The sequence below is a fragment of the Anomalospiza imberbis genome, chromosome 18 (assembly GCF_031753505.1).
Source record: "Anomalospiza imberbis isolate Cuckoo-Finch-1a 21T00152 chromosome 18, ASM3175350v1, whole genome shotgun sequence".
In the NCBI taxonomy this organism is placed as follows: Eukaryota; Metazoa; Chordata; class Aves; order Passeriformes; family Viduidae; genus Anomalospiza; species Anomalospiza imberbis.
This window is the reverse complement of record NC_089698.1, coordinates 8,568,597-8,590,279: the sequence shown is the minus strand read 5'-3', so window position 1 is coordinate 8,590,279 and position 21,683 is coordinate 8,568,597. Positions and strand designations below refer to the sequence as shown.

Genomic DNA, 21,683 nt, shown 5'->3' with positions numbered 1-21,683 from the left:
GGCTGATGAGATGCCTGAGCTGTTCATTAATTGACTCTATACTATCACAAACTATAGAATGGTGTTTTGAAACAAAGAGAAATCAGTGCCCCTGCTCATTAATCAGCCTCTGGTATCTAGTATTGCACCATCACATAAAAACATAGGCTTGCAAATGTCCTAATCCTGTAACAAGCTAAACCAGTTGCATTTTGTGAGATGGGGATCAATGTAATAGTAATAAAGCAACTCAGCATGGTGCAGTGACAGTCCATGCAGCTGAGAAAGCTCCCTCTGGTAATTGCTTTGCTTAGGGAGCACTAAGTGTTTCACTTGCTGGAGATAATCATCCATCTGAATATACTTAGCTGAGTTTACTTGCAGGTTTCAGTGGTTAACTTTTTAAGCATCAGTTTCATTTTTTTCCCCATTGGGCATTTGGGGAAATGTCTTTGTATCTGGTTGAGGAGAACAGAGAAGCACCCATGGTTGCTCGGCCCCCTTACTCTACAGAGGATGCTGCTCCTGAGAGCAGGATCAGCAAAACTGAATTATGTGCCATCTTTATGTTGTGCTTGATCAGCCAGAGTGTGTTCAGTGTGCTCAGGGGCCAAACCGTGTCCTGCAGGTCACGGGAACCTGGCGTGTGCTTGTCCCTGCTGGGCTCGTGTGGGAGGCAGCAACCTTTAGTGGAGCAGGAGGATGGATGGCGTGGGCTGAACCAACAGTTCAGTCTCCTCAACAAAATACAGTGCCTGGCTGCTGCTGCCTTAAGTCTTTCTGTTACTGGCTGAGATTCTGGGGGAGCCTCTCTTCCTTTTGTAATGTAGTATGTGAAAGAAACAATTTCTTTCAGGTGGGATGTATAGACTTGTCTCTGCCTCTCCATCAGCACTGCAGTGAATTTTAATTGATGTAGTGGGTTCTTGTGTGTGCTGTGGGGAAAGATTATGCTTTCCATATAAGAAGATGCTCTTGAAACAGGAGGCACTGTCACCTTCCTTTTTGCAGTTCATGCGGGAAATGGCAGGAGCCTGGCAAATGACAGTGGAGCAGAAAGTTGGGCTGTTTTCTGCAGAGCAGAAAGAAGCAGATCCTTTAGCAGCCTCAGAGGAGAGCCAGCCAAGGCCCTGCCCACCAGAGGTGACCCCACATTACATCTGGATAGAGGTGTGTATTTTTTCTGAATGTCCCACCTGTGGCAGTCTGTATTTCCTGTTGCTGTGATTTGGGGAAGGACTGGAGTCGTGTGCTCACAGCCAGGAGAGACATTCTGTTTAGATGAGCATAATCATTGAGGGGGAGAAAGGTGTTTGAAACAGAAGTCTAGGGGTGGGGCTTGAAATTCAGAAAAGTCGAAGGAGGCATGGTATGTCTGTCTCTTTTTCTCAGTTTTTGGTGCAGAGGTTTGAAATAGCCAAATACTGCAGTTCTGACCAAATCGAGATCTTCTCCAGCCTGCTCCAGCGGTCCCTGTCCCTGAACATCGGGGGGGCAAAAGGCAGCTTGAACCGGCACGTGGCAGCCATTGGGCCCCGATTTAAGTGAGTGCTTTTGGGTTTTTCCTTCTGGAATCACAGAAATAAGAAATAAGCTTATAGGGAGACGGAAGAAAACAACTAAACAGTACATGTTTAACTTGGCTTCAAGTGCTGAGAATCGCTTTAAAAGCCTGTGGTGATGCAGTCTAAGCTCTGTTTTCAAAGCAGAAGTTGATCACTTCAGCTTGAAAGTAATTTTTTGGTGTTTCAGGAAATTTCACGGGGTGATTTCATATAGTGAATAGTCCACATCATGGATCTAGTAATGAATCTAGTCTTTGCTTCATCAGTTATTTTCACCTTTTGTGACTTGAAGGCTTTCACTTTCTGTGGTTCAGCAGTCACAGCTTTAAAACAGACTGGTGATAATGTGAACAGGTTGCTAAGAGCTCTGAAACAGACACTTCTCAGGCTACATTTACAGCTGTAGTTGTGGTTTGCATGGTGCTGTACTGGTCACCATATTGGGAATGCCAACATTTCCATTCTCTATTTTGCTTACTAGGTTGCTGACCTTGGGTTTGTCTTTGCTGCATGCTGATGTGGTTCCAAATGCAACTATTCGAAATGTTTTGAGAGAAAAGATTTATTCAACTGCCTTTGATTATTTCAGGTACTGTTTAATTTGAAACATCTCACTGAAAATGTGTTTGTGTTTTTCCTGGACCTTCAGTGATACTTCAAAGCAGCAGCTGTTTTTATCTTCTAGTGATTTTTCTTCCTTTCCTTTTTTACCCACTTTAACAGAAACTTGTCTTGTGCTTAAATATGGTTCATAAATTATCTCAAAGAGGCTTAGATATTAGTTTCAGATTTTATGTGTGATTTAAAAAGCAGGAATGTTTTTGTTCTTTTCCCTTTTTTTCTTATTTTGAAGTTTATTCAATGCTCAAAATTGTGTCTAGATTTATAAGGTTTAAAGAACTGCTGTTATAGTATGTGTGGCTGAAATACAGTTTCATTGTTTTCAAAATACAGACACACTGAATCTGATTATTTCAACATTTGACACAGGCACTAAAGAAAATTTAATTGATAGGAATTTCTCAATGTGAGGAGGTCACTCAGTCCTAATATTAACTTTCAAATGAATCCAGGATGCTGACAGACTGCTGCCTTAATTTTCAGTTATAATTGGAAGTTTGTGCTCTTCAGTCAGACATAATAAAGTCATGAGGATAAAATGTAGTGATGTAGTGGTCTCATCCTTGTAGATTTCAGTCAGAATAAAAAGTATGACTTGATTAGGCTGGTGAGGGTTTTTGACTGCTGGGAGTCTTTTTTCCCCCCCTTAATGCATTCAGCATCACATTATTTGTGTGATTTCTTCAAGCTGTCCTTCAAAGTTCCCTACACAAGGGGAGAAGAGGCTCCGTGAGGATATCAGCATATTGATCAAGTTTTGGACAGCAATGTTCTCAGACAAGAAGTATCTGACTGCCAGCCAACTTGTGCCACCTGGTGAGTTCCTTTAAGTGCTCTTTTAAAAGTGTCTGGTTTCTTTGGATTCTACATCAGATCTGTGCTGTGTTCTTAGATAATCAAGACACCAGAAGCAACCTGGATATCAATGTTGGATCTCGGCAACAGGCTACACAAGGATGGATAAATACTTATCCTTTGTCCAGTGGCATGTCAACCATATCTAAAAAATCAGGTATTTTTTTGATTGTAACCGGCTCATTACAGCCAATTTTACAGCATAGTTTATGTTCAGATATTTAAAGTCAATGTTTACCTTAAACATCAGGCTCATATTCTGGCAGCGTATTTAATTACCAGTGCCAAACTCTGAAAAACGAAGGCAGAAAAAGTGTCACTGGTAACAAGCAGGACAGTTCTGAAAACACCTGAGTTTTTTGATAGACTGTTCAATTCTGTTGTGCAGGAGAAATAAGACTGGAAGAGGTCAAGTTGTATTGAAATCCTCTAAGGAAACTTTTTGCTTAATGGAACCATGCCCCTAATGCTTTTTGAGGACAGCAGAGTGGCATTAGATCACAGACTGTATTTTTGTACAGTTTTAAAGCTACGTGCTCTTTCTTTTTACTAGACTGTCATGTTCCTGAAGTGAATGCACTGCTGGCTACAGTAAATCCTCTGTAGCCTGTTGTACTCCATATATTCAAAGAACACCTGCTCGATGAGTGGCTGCAGTGCTGACTTCCTGCCGCCACTCTGATCTAAGTTACAGGTGTCCTGTGGTTATTCAGTTCTGTGTTCATGTTTCCAGCTGTGGACAGTTTGAAAGTACAGTTTCACCTACTGAACTAAAGCCACTGAAAACTTTTTAATCTTTTCTCCAGGAATGTCCAAGAAGACAAACAGGGGGACACAGCTGCACAAATACTACATGAAGCGCAGGACGTTACTGCTCTCATTGCTGGTGAGTCATCAGAAGGATGGGCAAACTGCATGAATTTCTAAGACCCTCTTATTGTTGCAGGATATAGAAACTAAAGTATGAGATTGGTAGTGTTTTGCTTCTTCCAGAAACACCTTTATTTTTCCTGTTTGCTTCAGGCTACTGAGATTGAACGCTTGATCACATGGTACAATCCACTGTCTTCCCCTGAGCTAGAGTTGGATCAAACTGGAGAGAGCAGTGTAGCAAACTGGAGGTCTAAATACATCAGTCTCAGTGAGAAGCAATGGAAGGATAATGTGAATCTGGCTTGGAGCATTTCTCCTTATCTTGCTGTGCAGCTGCCTACCAGGTGAGATATTTCAAAGGAAACAATTGATGCAATTACTGCTGCCTTAGAAGTTGAGTGAGTATTTACAGTAAGTGCTGATAGCACTTGCTGCTGGTTGCAGCCTCTTGCATACTGTCACAACTGTTTGAGACCTTTGAAAAGAACTAGATTACTTAATAGACTCATTTGGCTCAGTCACTAATGAAGTCCACCTGCCTTTCCTACCATCTGCTCTTTGCCAGTGCTTAGACAGTGTTTGATTCAGAAGAAGTCAGGTTTGTTTTCTAATAGCATTCAGCCCATTAGCAAGCATAGCATTTAAGCAGTGCTAAAAGTATCTTGGAATGCAGTGTTTTTGCTAGATATTGGCTTGCACTTTACTATTATAGGAGAATTAGCATAGTTGGCTCTAGAAGGGAAAGGAAATTCTTTCCCCCTTACGACAGTGATAGTTTTTGCCAAGTAAGAGTTCTGTACAGTGCTTGCTGTAGAATCCCAGACAGAATGTTTCAGCCAAGAATCCACTAGTGGAAGTGGGCTGAAATACAGCTGGTTTATACAAAAGCACTGGATGAGGACCAATTGTTTCAGAATCCCCTTTCCACAGCATATTGGGGTATGTTATTTCATATTTGGACTATTTGTTTATTGAGCATATAGTTATCTGCCTTCTGCTGTTCTTATCTTCACATAAATAGAAGAAGCCATCAACATTTTCTAATAATGTTATGTGTTCCTGGTTATACTTAGGTTTAAGAACACTGAAGCTATTGGAACAGAAGTGACCCGTCTGGTCCGGTTGGACCCGGGAGCTGTTAGTGATGTTCCTGAGGCAATAAAGGTACTTGTGAATACTTTTACTGTTACAGGGCCCTAGGAAGCCCATTTCACTCAGAAATATTGGAAAATACAGTCTTGACTTAGCACAGTGTATATTCTAGTGCTACCCATATCTCTGGTAGGAGAGAATGACAGGACAGCTGTGGAAGTGGGATGCTGGGAGGAGAATCACAGCAGTAAGAGGAGGTAGCCAGTTAGCTAATGGTACATTTTGCTTCTGGTTTTTCTCACTGTACACAAAATGGCTCAAAACTCATCACTTGCAGTACAACCACCATTTCTGTACCTTTGGCATAATAAGTAAAAAGATCAGTGGACCCGTGATGAGTGCTGCTGCTGAAGTTATTTCAAGCATAACCTTTTCTGTGTATCCAGAGGCCAAGTCTGGAAGTGAGGAAGGCTCAGCATGCTGATCTGCAGTAGAGCACTTTAGTCTTGTGAGGGACAGTCTTGTCAGAGCTGTGTTCTGTACATCACCTGTAAAATAGATGGCAGGAAAATTGAACCTTTTTTGACCCTTTCAAAATGACTCATCCTTTCTTCTTTCTCCCTGTGCAAGAACTCCTGGATTGTGCTTTAGTAACTTCATTTGGTGTTCTGGGTGGTGAGGTGATTCCAACAGCTAGGCTTCCATGGAAAAAATGCATTGGATAAACCAGCATCGTCTTGTAAAAAAAGAATGTTCCATATTTCACTTGCCCTGCTGGAGGGAGCTAGATGACAGCATTACTGTCTGATGTGCAGTACCCGCACACCAGTGAGTGCTACAAACCCCTAATGAGTCTGACCTGCTTTTTCAGTACCTGGTTACCTGGCACACGATTGATGCTGATGCACCTGAGCTCAGCCACATTCTGTGCTGGGCACCCACAGATCCACCAACTGGCCTGTCCTACTTCTCCAGCATGTATCCACCTCATCCTCTGACAGCCCAGTACGGAGTTAAAGTCCTGCGATCTTTCCCTCCGGTAAGAAGAGTTCCAAGAAAGCCTCAACACTCCAGGGGAAGTTATGGCCCTGGTTACTGTGGCCACAAGTTTCATTTTAATGCCATGGAGAGGCATGTGCTAAATGAGCATAGCAAACTGCAGAATGTGCACAGAGTGGGATAGAAACTTGAAATTGATTGTGCCATGTAATCCTGGCTCATGTATTTGCAGCTTCGTTGTAAATGACGCTAAGCTGAATTCTTCAGACTGCCCTTCTCAAATCATCTTTTTTGCCTCTTCTTTCAATGACAAAGTTGTTTCTTCTAAGGCAGCAGAAAGCTGGTTTTTAGCACTTGTCAGACTTTTATTAGGACTGTGAAGTACATGATTATTAATAATATTTTTGTAGGGAATGACTAAATAGAATAGTACTTAGATTTGAGAGAGTTGCTTACATAGTTTGAATTGAAGAAGTAGTGAGATTTTGTTTATCACCTAACTGAAAGGAGCTTTTCTCTGTGTATGTGACTCATCTTCCCTTCTGACTACTAAAACGAAATAGTAAAACCCTGCCATCCCTTCTCTTTCAGGATGCCATTTTATTCTACATTCCACAGATTGTTCAGGCGCTGCGGTATGACAAGGTGAGCTTATGAAGCAGCTGCATGTGAAGAAAACAGATTTTTAATGCAGCTTTAAAGTAAATAAAACAAAAATTAGGCATAATCTAATGCTGCTTATTATTATCCTGTATTTAATACATAGAAGAAAAATTACTGTCTCTAGAGGCTGGCTGGTTTTGGATACACCTCTTTTATGAACACATAAACTTGAGAAAGGCTATTTAGCTTATCTGTCAGGAAAGAGATTTTGTTATGGGAAACCCCAGGTGAGGACTCTGTTTGAATAGAGATTTTGGAAGTCTGCATGAGACAACCAGTAATGAAGTTAAATCATTACCCTTAATCATTTTGCTGTAGAGTTAACCAGAGAAGACATCCAGGGGTGTCTTGTGCTCTATCACATGCATGAAATCAGATCTCAGCCTTATCTTGCAGAAGCCAAAGTAAAGCTTGACAACCAAGTTCAGAGTTCATTAATGTGAGATCATTTTACCTGCCAGCGAGGCAGTGAACTCTGGTCAGTGCTTTATTTTCGGGTGAACATACTCCCATCCCATAGTGTAGGTGACTGAGTTATTCTCTGAGATCTCTGCAATGCAGAGCACGAACATCAGACACCTGTCTGTTAATACCAGTCAAACATCTCTAGGAACACCTATAGACTGCAAAAGTAGTTGCAGGTAGAGGAAAGGGAATGTGGCTGCTGGAAGGAGTATAATTTTCTTGGACACTTCAACTTCATAAGTGTCTTCTTACTTTCCAGATTTTTGGTGTAACTGTGCCAGCACATGCAGTTCTTGCCACCAAACTGTACAGTCCCTGTGACATTGTGTAGATTTCTGATATTACAGAAGCATGTAGTGATGCCAGGCAAGACCAGTGTCCCTGTTACACTGTGCTTTGTACACATAGTAGATGATCCTCTGAGCTCAAAGTGATTTGAAATCCAAAAAGAACAGATGGGAAATGGCCTAGAGGTGGGAAAAGGCTGATTAGAATAACAGAATAGGTCAGTAACAAAGCTGAAAATAGTTTAAGATCAGTTTGCTACCTTTTAAAATGCACTGTCATTCATGTCTTTTTAGCAAAGTGAGAGGGTGCAGAGGTCTTCTTTCCATCCATTTAACGCTTTCTGGGTTAGAAGAATAGCTGTTAGAAGCAGTACTATTGAGTCTGAGAGTTGTAGAACTTTGATCCTTACTGGTCTGCATATGGTTGCAGATGGGTTACGTTAGGGAATACATCCTGTGGGCAGCTTCCAAATCTCAGCTCTTGGCTCACCAGTTCATCTGGAACATGAAAACCAATATCTACCTGGATGAAGAAGGACATCAAAAAGATCGTGAGTACTTTAAAATATAATCTGACTTGACTCCTTTCCTGTTCCCAGTCCAGACTAAATCTTCTTCCTGCTTCTTGCATGTCAGGAAGAATCCTTTTAGCTGGGAAAGTCTTTTTTATTTATAGAGGTAGGGCCCATTCTGCATCAGTGCCTGATAGAGTCTGTCAAGAGAGACAAGGGTGCTGGTTCCTTCAGTGCCTTTTTCTGAATACTATCCAAAGGTTCTGATTTCCATCACCCATATAATTTTATTTTTTGAATAAGCTTCTGACAAAGATGCTTCATTTTTTTCACATGCAGCTGACATTGGGGAACTTCTGGAGCAGTTAGTGGAGGAGATAACTGGCTCATTGTCTGGCCCAGCCAAGGAGTTCTACCAACGGGAGTTTGATTTCTTTAATAAAATCACCAATGTTTCAGCCATTATCAAGTAAGAATTGTACTTCAGAAATTGTGCTCTGTTTGTGTGAATTTGAAACAAATTTGAGGCTAGTGTGTAGAGTACTATATAATATGCAGATAATTAAAAGGTATTTCATCTTTCTAGGCCATTCCCTAAAGGAGATGAAAGAAAAAAAGCTTGTTTGAGTGCTCTGTCTGAGGTGAAAGTGCAGCCTGGTAAGATGGGATTTAGTCATATAAAATTGTGGGCTTTTGCATTCACCATGATTATTTATTTTCTGCAAGCAAACCTTGAAATCTCTATGAGTGGCAGGTTGTAGAGATTTCAGTTTTGGTGCTGGTGGCTGTTCTTGTGTGGTTGTTTCTCTCTTGAAAAAAACTCAAATATTTTTGCCCATCCAATAATTTCCATATAGTGCATCAAAACTTACCCAAAAGCAAGTTACATAATGCATATAGTGGATAAAAGTAGAAGTGTGTGTCTGAAGAGGAAGGATAAATAACTTTTTTTGCTGTCTACCTTTTTTAAAAAGACGTGGTGTTTTTGAGAAGTTTTGTTATCTCAAGAATGAAGCATGTCCAGTTCCTTTAATTCTCCCCTTTCTCCCATCAGGAATTCCCTTGAAATGTCATTATCTGAGGGTCCTCTCAAATCTTGAACATACATTTTCCCAGCCTGAATCTTCTCTTAAAAATGGATATTGATGAAAGCTTTTCCTGACCTCTGACAGGTGTCAGACCTTGTTCCATGTGTTGGTGGCTGAGGCCACTGCCCACTGGGGCTGCTGCCACATCTAATTTGGGACTGTTGTAAGAGATGTCCTCTCTGTACCTTCCTGTGATACAGGTTCAGCAGTATTAGCTCAAAACTGTATTTTATTTGTTTCTGGGAATCTCTCACTAATGCAGAGGATCCCACATCCTTCATGGCTCACAGACTGTAATCTCCAGTTTCTTTCTAACATTCACTCAAAACTATGTACTGAAGTTGTAGGCACTGATATCAGTTATTGTCCAACTTGCATTGTTTCACTAGCCGGTGGATTTGTTCTCAGCTGTCTGCTGTTTTGCAGGCTGTTACTTGCCCAGCAATCCTGAAGCAATCGTTCTGGATATTGATTACAAATCAGGAACTCCTATGCAGAGGTACCATGCTCTTGTTATATTTACTTTTAGATATAGAAATATATATATATATATATATATATATAAGTTAATTAATTAAAATAATAATAAAAGATAATTAATTAGCTTGTTAAGTTAATGACATTCAAGTATTTTTCTACAAATTTTTGTTTGGCTAATTGCACTCATCATCATCTTTGTTTCTACTGTAATTTAGTGCAGCAAAAGCACCCTATCTGGCCAAATTCAAAGTGAAACGATGCGGAGTCAGTGAGCTTGAAAAAGAAGGTGAGTAACTGTAACGTAATCATTGATACTACTAATTAATCGTCAGCAATTCCTTAAAAATTGCCTGCATTTAGTGACCTGTACCACTGCAGAAAAATTGTTTCCATGTTGAGATTTATCTGCCATGGTTCAGCTGAGAAATTAAACTAGGTCAAAGGAAGAGAGAAGAAAATGCTGAAACTTAAATCTTTTTTAAAGTCCCAAGAAGCAAGCCACATAGGTCTCTTGAAGAAATTATAACAGTTACTTTAGACTAAAATAGAAATCACTGTCATTTTCTGGGTTTTTAGACAGTAGCAAAATCCAGGTTTTGGCAGATTTTCTCTCACAAGGTCTTTTGTGGGAGTCTCCAGCTGACTAGCTCAATGCAATGCAGGCATTTATCAGGTAAATCACAAACACTGGTTTGAGATGTTCTAATTCCAGTAGACAAAGGGATAATTAGGAGGGTCCAGTAGACCGTATGATAATTATCTTGTAAGGCAGAAATATCTGTAGTGCACCTGCAGTGGAATGCTGTGGGTTTGAGGGCAGAGGGCTTGTCATGACAGAAAGTTGCTAATTAAGGTCCATGTCTGGGTCTTGCTTGGTTCTCTTGTTGCAGGTCTGCGTTGTCGCTCTGACTCCATCGATGAAAGTGAAGAAGAGGATGAGGACAGTCAGAAAGTCTGCTGGCAGGCAGCAATCTTTAAAGTGGGCGATGACTGCAGACAGGTACAAAGCTGTTGGGCTTTGCACTTAGAGGAGACAGATTTGTAGGTGATAATGCATAAGAAGGAAATAATTTTAGTACAGAAATATTTTTCTTTGGAACTTTGGTAATCTCCACTCGTTATGGACTGAGAGAGAGAACTGTGTTGTACCCCTAGAGAAATTCTGGTTTGGAAATAAAGGCCATTCTGTCAAGACAGGTTTACCAAGCCTTAAAAATTTTTTTACAGAGTTAATTTTTCAGCTGAGCCATTGGTAATATAGCTTTAGTTCCGAAGGTGGGATCTTGTACATTGAAGTTTGTTTGATTAAGAGGGAATGCTGGTTATTATCCCTGGAGTTATTAAAAGCCATTTTATCAAAGGGTGATAGGCAGTTCATTCTTAGGTCAGCAGTTAAGTCATCAGTGTTGCTTGCTGCCCACTCACACAGCATTTATCAGTTCCCTTTTTGATTTCCCCCATAGTGCATGCACAAGCACACATCTGCACACCTGCTTAAGTTAATGTGCACTTCAGAGTTCTTCAGAGCATGTTTATAATCAAGTTGATGACCTGTAACCCCTGTAATGTTTGTGCAATTTTTTTCTTGTCTGACAGGACATGTTAGCTTTACAAATCATCGATCTCTTCAAGAACATATTTCAGCTGGTAGGCCTGGATCTTTTTGTGTTTCCATATAGAGTGGTGGCCACAGCTCCTGGGGTAAGTGGGCAATTAACTGTAGTACTGTAGAAAATTGAAAAATACTTTCTTCCAGCACACATAAAAATTCCATTCTACAAGGAAGTACTGCCCACATCACTTATGCCAAATATTTGGAGTACCAGCAATAGAAAGAGTCTTTCCTTTCCTGCTTCCTGCTTTTCTAAAGCTTTTGGCTCTGAAATTTTGCTGCTTGCAAATGTTTGTTGTTTGATTTCTGGGACTATGCTGTGCAAAGCAGTGGAAAGTCACAGAGTTGCTCTTAGTTGCATGAAAATCCTAAAAGAGGGGATATACATTTTTTTAAATTAATAAACTAGAAATTCTGTTTTGGTGATCTATAGTCTTCCCCACATTTCCCAGAGAATGTGTATGACTGCCAAGAGCCATGAACAAAGTATATTTGGGAGCATGCTTTACAAACCTCTTCCTTTTCTTCCCCTCCAGTGTGGTGTTATTGAGTGCATTCCTGACTGCACGTCCCGTGACCAGCTGGGCAGGCAGACAGACTTTGGGATGTATGATTATTTTACAAGGCAATATGGAGATGAGTCTACCCTTGCATTCCAGAAGGTGAAATATCAGTGGGCAAGCAGAGCAAAATATCAACTGAGAAACATTCTACCTATAAGAAATAATGACAAATAATTGTATAATGACTACTATAATGCTGTGTCTAGTTCCTGATGCTGATAATCCATTTTTAGCTATTAGTGAGTTAGCTGAAGAAGTAATTGCAGCTATAGATGTATGGACAATGTCATTGGACATTGCTTCAAACTAATCATGAATGGAAAAAAAGAAAAAAGCTTTGTTTGTCTGTCTCATCTCCTGATGGAGAGTTATTAAATTCTGTAAGTTGTTCTGATTTGTTTTAACTTCTTGTTTGTACAGGCCCGCTATAATTTCATCCGCAGTATGGCTGCCTATAGTCTGCTCCTGTTCCTGCTCCAGATTAAAGACAGGCACAATGGCAACATCATGCTGGACAAACAGGGACACATCATTCATATTGGTCAGTCATAGGCACCTCTGAATATCACTTACTACATTTACTTTCTGCTCTTAAGTATTGCTGATAACAGACAATAAGCCATTTCCCCTTTGAGATCCACCTGTATACTGGTTTCACTGTTTGTAAACATACATGGAAGGTTTTCGTGCCTTCGTGCCAAGTGTTGTGTGTTTGTGTTGGCTGCTTCTGTGCAAGTTTAGCTCTGCAAAGTTTAGTCAGGTTCAGGAAAGTATACACACATATGTATGGATGACACATGTTTATGTACTCATGCATGGATACATGTGTGTATGTTTTTAATTATAGAAATGTGTCTTTGCATTCCTTTCATCACTGCAAGGCTATGAATTAAACTTGACAAGTAAATTTGTCAAGTTGTGTAAGGCTGTAATATCTGCTTCAGCTTTGCTTTTCTGGAGCTGCACAAATATTTCAGCAGTTCATTTGATATCACCATTCTTACATCTATTCTCATGTCATGGTGATGATGCTTTTGTTGGTACTCTTACACTTCACCAAAGCTTTTTTCCAGTTGGAGTTAAAATGTTTACGTTAATACATGCAATCCACATCTCTTGCTTCTATCAGCTTTAATAGCACACAATTAACCAACAAAGCTTATGAGGCAGTTTATCTTTTGTGCACAGATTTTGGATTCATGTTTGAAAGCTCACCTGGTGGAAACCTGGGCTGGGAGCCTGACATTAAACTGACTGATGAGATGGTGATGATAATGGGAGGGAAAATGGAGGCAACACCATTCAAATGGTTTATGGAGATGTGTGTCAGAGGCTATCTGGCAGTCAGGTAAGGTGTTCTTACCTGCTCAAAGTGGAAGTCCTTGCATGCCCAAAGCCAGATGAGAAGATAAATAATAACAAATGTTGATTTGTAGGGAGTCTGAGCCTGTTGACTATCCTGCTAGTCTTGCAAACTTTGAAACAATGTAATAGTTCTGCTATTTTACAGCTTATCTTTGTGATATTTTTTCTGTCCTTATGTTATATTTTGAAATTTTATATATTCAGTTTGTAAATGTGATGTTTCACACATTTCCTCACACAATTTAGTGCACTGTTAATACAATAAGAAACTACTGTCTTGGAATCAAGATCATTTTGGTTCCTTGAGGGGAAATAGTCTGGACAAAATTCTTGTGGCAAAGCAAATGTGTCACTCAAGTAGCAGAGTAATAGCCTGGTAGATAAATGTTCTTAGCAAGAGGACAGGAAGGAGAAGGGAAGCTGGGCTGATGTAGCAAAGAATTATTCAGAGTAATTAAGCTTAAAAGATAGTATGTTCCTGTGTGCTGTTGCTGGTTTCAGCCTTTTGTACTGTTTTGGTGCACTGCTTCACCTTTCTGATGCCAAAGAAATGTTGTTTACTAAAGCATTACTTTGCATAATCCTTCTTGAGACTTCATCCTGTGCCATTCTGAGTATCTGACAGTCCAGCATAAAGGAGTGGCATTGAATTCAAGTGACAGATTGCAAGCAATGGTCTAGCTTCACCAGCAAATGTAAGAGGATTATCTGTGTTGATTTAATTACAGAAAAAGGTGGGAGCCAGCTCGTTGAACTCCTTAGCTTGTCTGCTTTACCTGCTAAGGCTGCAGGAGTTTGAATGCTCTGACATTTGTGTCCTCTTTTTCTCTAGGCCTTACATGGATGCTGTGGTCTCACTGGTTACACTGATGCTGGATACAGGGCTGCCCTGTTTCCGAGGGCAGACAATCAAGCTGTTGAAGTAAGTCAGCAATATGTGTGAACTGGAAAATGTTTTTTATTAAAATGTTACGTCATTTGTACCAAGTGATTTCACAAGAAGTAGGTACTTGCAGCAAGTGAAATCACACCTGGCTGAGCTTGTGCAGAGACACATTTGTACCACGTTCTAAGGAAACTTCACTAACTTTCTCTTATTTGATTATGATTTTCTGCATATAGACACAGGTTCAGCCCTAACATGACTGAAAGGGAGGCTGCAACTTTCATCATCAAGATCATCCAGAACTGTTTCCTCAGCAACAGGTTTGACTTCTATGCATATCCTTCCCTATGGCTAAAGGAAGGCCATCAGGCTTTGAGCAGAGCTGAAAGTAGAGTTTTATCAGTCAGATAACAAAAATTTTTGAGTCGTTGATAGTGCAGGATAGCAGCTTTGTTTTTGAATGTGCTGCATCTCCTCAGCTTTGTGCTGGGAAGGAAGACTTAAGTCCAGGATGGTCAAACAGCAAGGCTGGTTAGCCTAAAGAATAAATATAATAGTTAAACATCTTAAGGGCATATTTTATTATGCTAGATAATACAGACTTTGTGGGATATATTGGAGAGTCTAACAGAAACTCTTGTGTAGTTCCATATGGGGTCAGTTTGAGACCAGTGCCACTCACTGGCTCAGATACAGCCCTGCTGGAATGGATGTTCCAGTGCTTGCTAGTGCACCTGCTCAGAATCTTAGATTAATATTGGGGGTGAAGGCAGTGACACTGGTGTGTCAATGGCCAGAACCAGCTTAGTTCTGACAAGCTTGAGCTTTTCTACCTGTGGCATGGTTAATCTGTGACCTGAATAAGCTCTACCCATGCATAATTGAGTTATCTGTAACAAGCTGAGATTTGTTTGCTCAGTCACTCATCAGAGATGCTGCTGTTAATGCTGTTATTTCCCCTGCACTTTTATTTTTGTTATTAGCATTCTACTTAATTAAGATGACTTTTATTTCCACATAATCCTGTCTCCATGAAACCCTGATGATCTTGCTTCATTCATTATGCATTTCCTTCTCCTAAAATAAACTGCAAATGCCATGTGATGTGCTTGTGGCTTATCCAAACACAGGATCCAAGCTGCTGATGCTGTTGCCACATTGGGAAGTGTGGAAATACTTTTTTAAACTAGTTTAAACGAAAAGCAGGATGTTTTGTGCTGTCCATAACAGTAACTGGGCCTTCACAATGCCTTCAAAGAATGGAGGGCTAGTTTTGATTAGCAGCTGATTTCCTTCACCCGTGTTTTGTCTCTGTGGGATCCTGATGAATGTTTATTGACAATGGGCACAGTGTTTTTTTTAATCTTTTCCTTACCTCTGGTTTGCTTTTCTTCTCTAGGAGTAGAACATATGACATGATCCAGTACTACCAGAATGACATCCCCTACTAGACACTAGAGATCCACTGCCGAAGTGAAACGTGCAACCCCGTGCCCTCACTCCAAACTTGTGACAAACAGGAGATGCTCTGTCACACCTCGCTATCTTCCGCCCTCTGTGTATGTGTGTGTACGTGTTGCGTACATGATTCCTGACCATTGCAACAATCAGTTCTGATTCATTCCTCTCTCTACACCAGGTTATACATATTACTGTTTTTTGCCTGCATTTTTGGAGTTGGGTTGCAATCACAATAAAAATTGTATTACAATTGTGAATGTGTGAAAGTGGTAAAGCTTGAGGAGTTGGATAATTTTTCATGCAATGCAAAGATTTTATAGTATCTTTAAAAAGTAAATGAACCCTTTTCCTTCATAATCGCACAAAATGCCATGGGAGGGAAGGGTATGGATTTCTCTTTGGAAACAGAAATGTTAACTTGTTCCAATTTTACTGTAGGAAAAGCTTGATAATCATCCGAGGTGGTGATGTCTGTGTAGCTGTGTTCATATTTTGCACTGTACATGGTCCCTGCTACATGGTCAGTATTTCATATGTACATGAAGAATGTATTTTTTCCTTTTGTGTGTTTTAAAAAGAGACTCTACTGAAGATATATTTAATCTATAAAATGTAATAAAAGACTTTAGACTTCGTGTCTGTTGCAAATGTTTTGCCCTGTGCTGTTTTTAGTGTATATACATCACTCTGCACGCTTGTTCATTATATTATGCCCTTTCTTTCTAATAGAGAAATCTAATTTCTTCTTCAACTGCTTGTCCATCTCAAGTGACATTTTTTTATTCGTTAAGTAAATGTTTAGTGCAAGAGCTGGAATGTAGGACCAATGTAAAGCTCCCCAGTGTTGCTGACTAAGGGCCTCTGTCCTGGGCTGGGACATAGGTCTTTTGGGTTTTTTTCCCTATGTACATGCTTGTCCTTCTACGTGGGCTCTTCAGTAGAGGGGCTGTTCCCTCTTTAGGGGATTTTTTTCCTCTCTTTAGGGGGATTTTTCCATTTTGGGCGCTTTTCCCGAGTGTCCGGGTCGTGCCCTCAGGGAAGGAAGGGGGGGCCAGGCCTGGGCAGGACCCCGGGGCGCCCCCTGGCGGCCCCCGCCGCTGCGGTGAGCGCGAGCACCGGCGTGAGGCGGGGGGCCCGGCCTCCGACCTGAGGGACACCCAGCCCTGAGGGACACCCAGCCCTGAGGGACACCCAGCCCTGAGGGACTCCCAGCCCTGAGGGACACCCAGCCCTGAGGGACACCCAGCCCTGAGGGACTCCCAGCCCTGAGGGGCACCCAGCCCTGAGGGGCACCCAGCCCTGAGGGACTCCCAGCCCTGAGGGGCACCCAGCCCTGAGGGGCACCCAGCCCTGAGGGACTCCCAGCCCTGAGGGGCACCCAGCCCTGAGGGACACCCAGCCCTGAGGGACTCCCAGCCCTGAGGGGCACCCAGCCCTGAGGGACTCCCAGCCCTGAGGGGCACCCAGCCCTGAGGGGCTCCCAGCCCTGAGGGACTCCCAGCCCTGAGGGGCACCCAGCCCTGAGGGACTCCCAGCCCTGAGGGGCACCCAGCCCTGAGGGGCACCCAGCCCTGAGGGACTCCCAGCCCTGAGGGGCTCCCAGCCCTGAGGGGCACCCAGACCTGAGGGGCTCCCAGCCCTGAGGGGCACCCAGCCCTGAGGGGCTCCCAGCCCTGAGGGACTCCCAGCCCTGAGGGACACCCAGCCCTGAGGGGCGAGGGCGACACGGGGTGGGGCCCCGAGGGCTGAGTGGGACACAGCCCCCAGGGGTGAAGGATGGAGGCGTCGTGAGGGAGACGGAGCCCTGAGGGCTGAAGGCGACGCGACACACGATCCCGAAGCACAAAGGGTGAGCGGGTCACGGCTCAGCGCCCCGAGGGCGGCTCAGCGCTGAGGGGCGGGGTTCTCGTGAGGGGGACCCAGCCCTGGGGCAGGGCCTTGCCGCGAGGTGGGCGCAGCCCTGAGGTGGGGCTCTGTGGTGTGAGGAGCGCCCAGCTCCAGTGATGTGAAGGTCACGCTTCTGCGGCCGCAGAGGGGCATGGTTTGGGGCTGTAGCTGCCCAGGCCGAGGGGTTCCTGAGAAGCTGGGCTGTTGCGGCAGGTCAGGGTGGTCTCTGTCTGAGGGGATAGTAAGTCAATGATAGGGCTGTGCCCACGCCTTCCCCTTGGGAGTGTGCATTTCTGCGCTCCTCCAAGTCAGCTTTTAGTCTCCCGGCATGTCCCTGGGGCAGCAGGAGCTGCTCAGGGGGATGTCCTCAGCCTGAAGCCATGGTGACTGAGGAGGTCCCTGCATAGAAGGGAGCGTCACTGAGCTCACAGCTCAGGGAGCCTCAGAGGGGGCAGCCAGGGCAGGGTGTTTTGGCTCTGCCTTCCGGGTGGGTCTTGTGCGTGGTGCAGGAGGACAGGAGGGCCTGTCCCTTTTCCATTCTGGGCTGCATTTGAAATTTACACCTGCTTTTGCCATAGGTGTTAAAGTGGGTCTTCTCTCTTGCCTGTGCAGTGGGTGGCTCACAGCAAAGTGGGCTCTGAGCCCCTTCTCTCATTATGGGGAGGTGCCACTGGCTTTCTGAAAAGGTTTGGGGGCTCATCAGGGAGAAGTAGCATGCAAGAACTGCTTTAATTATTGATTTAATTCAGATTTATTATATAACCAACTGGGACATGGAGTAATTTTGGTGCTCTGTGCCTGCGGCTACTTGAACCTATTTAGGCTCCATAGGAAAGGAGCTGATTGACACTATAAATGTGGTAAACTTCCTCACACCTTTCCTTTAATGAGGAGCAGGTGGAGTGAGGAGATGTGAAGGCTTCTTCTCAGGGGAGGTGGTGAGGAGTTCTAATATTTTGTTAATTCAAGTCAGTGCTTATGTGCATGTACTTTCCTGCACCTCAAAATAAATGTACCATGTTAAAAATATCTAGGGCTAGACGTGAGTAATTAGCTGGTGAATAATAATATTGGTAATAATAAATGGAGCTCTGGTAATCAGAAAGTCACTCCTAGTTGCAAATCTCAAACCACATAGCAATTTGTGTGTATTCTAGCATAGAATGCCCAGAATTTGCTCGAATACAATTAAGACCATCCATGGTTTTGTATCAGGGAGTGAATACGTCTGAGTGTTCTTCACAGAGAAATGAAAACAGCTGAAGTCAATTGAGTGTAGTTACTGTAAGAACAAGCTTGTTTGCAGTATGGTCCTAAAAACTCAAATGGCTGCATTTGACATACCATGGATGCATCATTTTGTACTGCTATGAATCTTGCAGAATGTTGTGTGTGTGTTAAATCTCCACGTTAGCAGAAATTAAAGGCTCCTGTGACTTCTGTTCTCACTGCAGTGTCAGGTGCACACCTGACATCCGCAGATTTCGTTTTCTCAAGACTCTGCCTTCTTCCCTTTCCCTCCCCTCAGAATTCCTTCCTTCAGCACAGACATGGGAGAAAACTCCCCTGTAATTGAGTGTCCACTGAGATGCGGAGGGGATTCAGCTGTTTACATTTAATCATGCAAGGCAGTACCCTGAAGATTCCTCCTAAATGGGTCGTTGTATCTTCCTCCAGGGGAGACTGAGGAGGTGAGAATACTGAGACACCCCACAAGACTGCAGGTCCTTCTGAGATACTGAATCAGTGCAGTTGGAGACACCACAGACTTACCTCACCTTCATCCTCCCACCAGGGTAGGATATGTCCTTGACACATGGAGGCTGGCAGGACTTTCAGAAGTTACTCAGGTAATTAAAACAGATAGAATTAAGACCTACATGAAGGTATTGTGAAGGATTTAGTCTCTGAATTTTATGCCAGAATATGTCCTGATGCCTGTGCAGCCTTGGGAGGAAAAAAAAATTTAAAAAGGGGAAAAAACTGCTCATTAAAAAATATTTAAAATCTAGGGAAAGATGCTCCTGTGGTTTCTTCACTCTCAGAAATTCCCAGTCATGGTGAGAGACAGACTTCCTGGGCAATACCCATTGCAGTTCTTTCTGCATTGGCCATGCATATAAAGAGCCTTTAAGAAAGGAGCAAAATTTATAGTGATTCATTTGCATCTGATGGGCCCAGGGTTCAGAGCTACTGGTAACTTGATCAGCACTATTCAAATGCTAATCTCATTATGTGTGTTAGAGACTGAAGCTCAAAAATCCACCTCCGTTAGCACAACGTGCCTGTGTGATGTTCTGGCTGGTACACAGGGTCGCGGTACCCCCTGCAGGCACCCAGCACATGCTGCATAGCATCAGGGCTGATGTGGGCTGGGAATGGGAGCTCAGTGGAGGAGCCAATGGAATGAGTCAACATAGGAAAAAGTGCTACAGTTCTTTTTGGAAAAATGCTGGAGAGGGGGAAAGGGATTGTGGCCAATGGAATGGTTTGGAGGAGACTTTTTTTTTTCCTTTGTGTCATAAATATGTCTATCTGTCTATCCTTTCCCTTTGCTTCGACATTAATGAATGCTATCCAAAAAAAAAAAAAAGGGGCAGCAAACAAAGAATTTGTCCTGAACGTACATACAGCTTCAAGCATGACTAATTCTTTGACTTTCTGAAAAATATTTTATATTTTGCCTGTGCTGTTTGGTGTTCAGACCTGGCAGTTTTGCTAGTTCCATGCAGCAAGGACTAAAATCTGCTGAAATGACAGTGTGCACAAGGGATCCTTTCTAGATAAAGGCTGTTTGATAGAACCTTGTTACTGACGTGCGAAGGATGCACTGGATCTCTGCCTCACACTGTTACCTACAGTTTGTGGGTTGGTTTGTTTTTTGGTGCCTCATCTGTTTCCATAAGGATCCTGCATTTGGGAGGCCACAGGGGTTATACTCCCAAAGAAGCAAGGTTTGTAAGGTGACATGGTGTAATTATTAGATAAGCTACTTAGCTGGCAGGAGCAGATGAGCTCCGGTAACGTGCAGCCCTGGCACCAGCTGGTTTAGTAACTACCACGGCCTCTCCAGAAGAACTGGGTTTCTGCTGGGACCTTGCCACTGCAGCAGCCCTGTGGTTTTATAGATGACAGCTTTGTGTTTATTTCTGGTCCAATATCAGTAACCTAATAGCAGTGATAGTGTTTCTGTGAGTCATGTTACTCTAACACAGACCTCTCCAGGGTCAGCAGAGCCACAGGCGGCCTCAGTGCTTACTGTGGCAGTGAGAAACGTTCCAGGTAGCTTTGCTGCCTGACAGGGGAGAGCGGAACAGGAGGATGACACAGTGACACAGATAAGTAATCACAGTAATCACACAGGCAAATAATGAAGGCTGGCAGTTCCCTGAAGGGAGAGGTTACCTACCTGACTGTATTCAGGTATCTCTTCCCAAGGAAAGCATGGCAGCCAAAAGGGGATGGGAATTGGAAGTTATATTAATGAGTGCCCACATAAAGATTGCTACATACCCTGATACACCACATACACCTTTTGGAATTAAAAACCCTTCACAGGTAACAGGCAGAGCTAGGATTGTGTCTTGGTCTGTTCTTAAGCAAGTAGTCCCAGCTTTGCAGTGACAAGCCTGACAAAATAAATTTTGCTCTTCTGTTAGAGAGGAGAAAATGTCTGAATTGTAGCAAATCTAGGAGACAATTCTAGCTGTATGTATTGATTAGGAGTGAACATGTGGAGTGGTAACTTCTATCCAGATGTAAGAAGGGAAGAGTCATGGAATTCCACCCTTTTAGAGGTATAGGACGAACATCTCACAGAAGAATCTGGCTCTGGATAACAAAAAAAGAGGTAAAATCATATATTACTCTCATGTAGTTCTCTTCCCCCAGTGCAAGTTACATTTTGACTGCCACATCTCAAAATTTTTAAGATGCTTGCTGTTAGCACACAGGTGAAGGCTGTACGTGTGCATCCTGGCATGCACACCTGCAAACCATTCCCTTGCTGAGAACTTCACAGGACCCTGGAGCACAGACCAAACAGCTTTGCAGTACCTGACCTCACTGCACAGAGGATCCTGTACATACTGCGAAGTTATTTCTTGAGCAGGACAATGCCAAGTCTGTGTGGTAGCTGATTGGACATGAGTGAGTGATCTAATAAAGATACTTACGGGTGTTGTGCTTAAAAGAACTTTATCGAAAGAACTGTATTAACCTAGGTAAGTAGAAAATCACATTATGTTCTGGCATTGCGAGTCAGAAACTTCAGTCTTGGTGCCAGGCATGGCTGCCTGTACCAGCTTGAACAGAAAGGGGTTAAGGGTAGGGTCAGGATTTTTGGAGTTGTGGGGATGATGGAGTGACTAAAGAATTTTGCCTGGTACTGTTGGTTGTAAGGTAATTGAACCTTCTAGAATACCTGATAT

General features: G+C 42.8%; 1 protein-coding gene and 1 long non-coding RNA gene across 7 annotated transcripts in view; both read left to right on the top strand.

Annotated features, from left to right (window-relative positions):
- Positions 1-16,014, top strand: part of PI4KA (phosphatidylinositol 4-kinase alpha) — a 54,625-nt gene extending 38,611 nt beyond the window's left edge. For both annotated transcript variants that reach the window (XM_068208867.1, XM_068208866.1), the window contains exons 33-55: positions 991-1,149; positions 1,372-1,523; positions 2,026-2,133; positions 2,854-2,981; positions 3,058-3,177; positions 3,827-3,906; positions 4,044-4,237; positions 4,967-5,057; positions 5,857-6,024; positions 6,576-6,629; positions 7,830-7,950; positions 8,251-8,380; positions 8,498-8,568; positions 9,426-9,498; positions 9,695-9,765; positions 10,370-10,479; positions 11,076-11,180; positions 11,628-11,753; positions 12,075-12,195; positions 12,843-13,002; positions 13,852-13,941; positions 14,142-14,225; positions 15,305-16,014. In XM_068208867.1, the coding sequence (XP_068064968.1) occupies positions 991-1,149; positions 1,372-1,523; positions 2,026-2,133; positions 2,854-2,981; positions 3,058-3,177; positions 3,827-3,906; positions 4,044-4,237; positions 4,967-5,057; positions 5,857-6,024; positions 6,576-6,629; positions 7,830-7,950; positions 8,251-8,380; positions 8,498-8,568; positions 9,426-9,498; positions 9,695-9,765; positions 10,370-10,479; positions 11,076-11,180; positions 11,628-11,753; positions 12,075-12,195; positions 12,843-13,002; positions 13,852-13,941; positions 14,142-14,225; positions 15,305-15,356 (2,568 nt within the window). In that variant the 3' untranslated portion in view covers positions 15,357-16,014. The remainder of the gene's footprint in view (positions 1-990; positions 1,150-1,371; positions 1,524-2,025; positions 2,134-2,853; positions 2,982-3,057; positions 3,178-3,826; positions 3,907-4,043; positions 4,238-4,966; positions 5,058-5,856; positions 6,025-6,575; positions 6,630-7,829; positions 7,951-8,250; positions 8,381-8,497; positions 8,569-9,425; positions 9,499-9,694; positions 9,766-10,369; positions 10,480-11,075; positions 11,181-11,627; positions 11,754-12,074; positions 12,196-12,842; positions 13,003-13,851; positions 13,942-14,141; positions 14,226-15,304) is intronic.
- Positions 16,015-18,918: 2,904 nt separating this feature from the next.
- The window catches only part of LOC137484755 (uncharacterized), a 134,805-nt gene continuing 132,040 nt past the window's right edge, over positions 18,919-21,683 (top strand). For 3 of the 5 annotated variants that reach the window (XR_011005010.1, XR_011005009.1, XR_011005011.1), the window contains exon 1: positions 18,919-19,103. This is a non-coding gene — a long non-coding RNA (uncharacterized lncRNA). The remainder of the gene's footprint in view (positions 19,104-21,683) is intronic. The other 2 variants (XR_011005012.1, XR_011005013.1) reach the window with 1 other exon arrangement.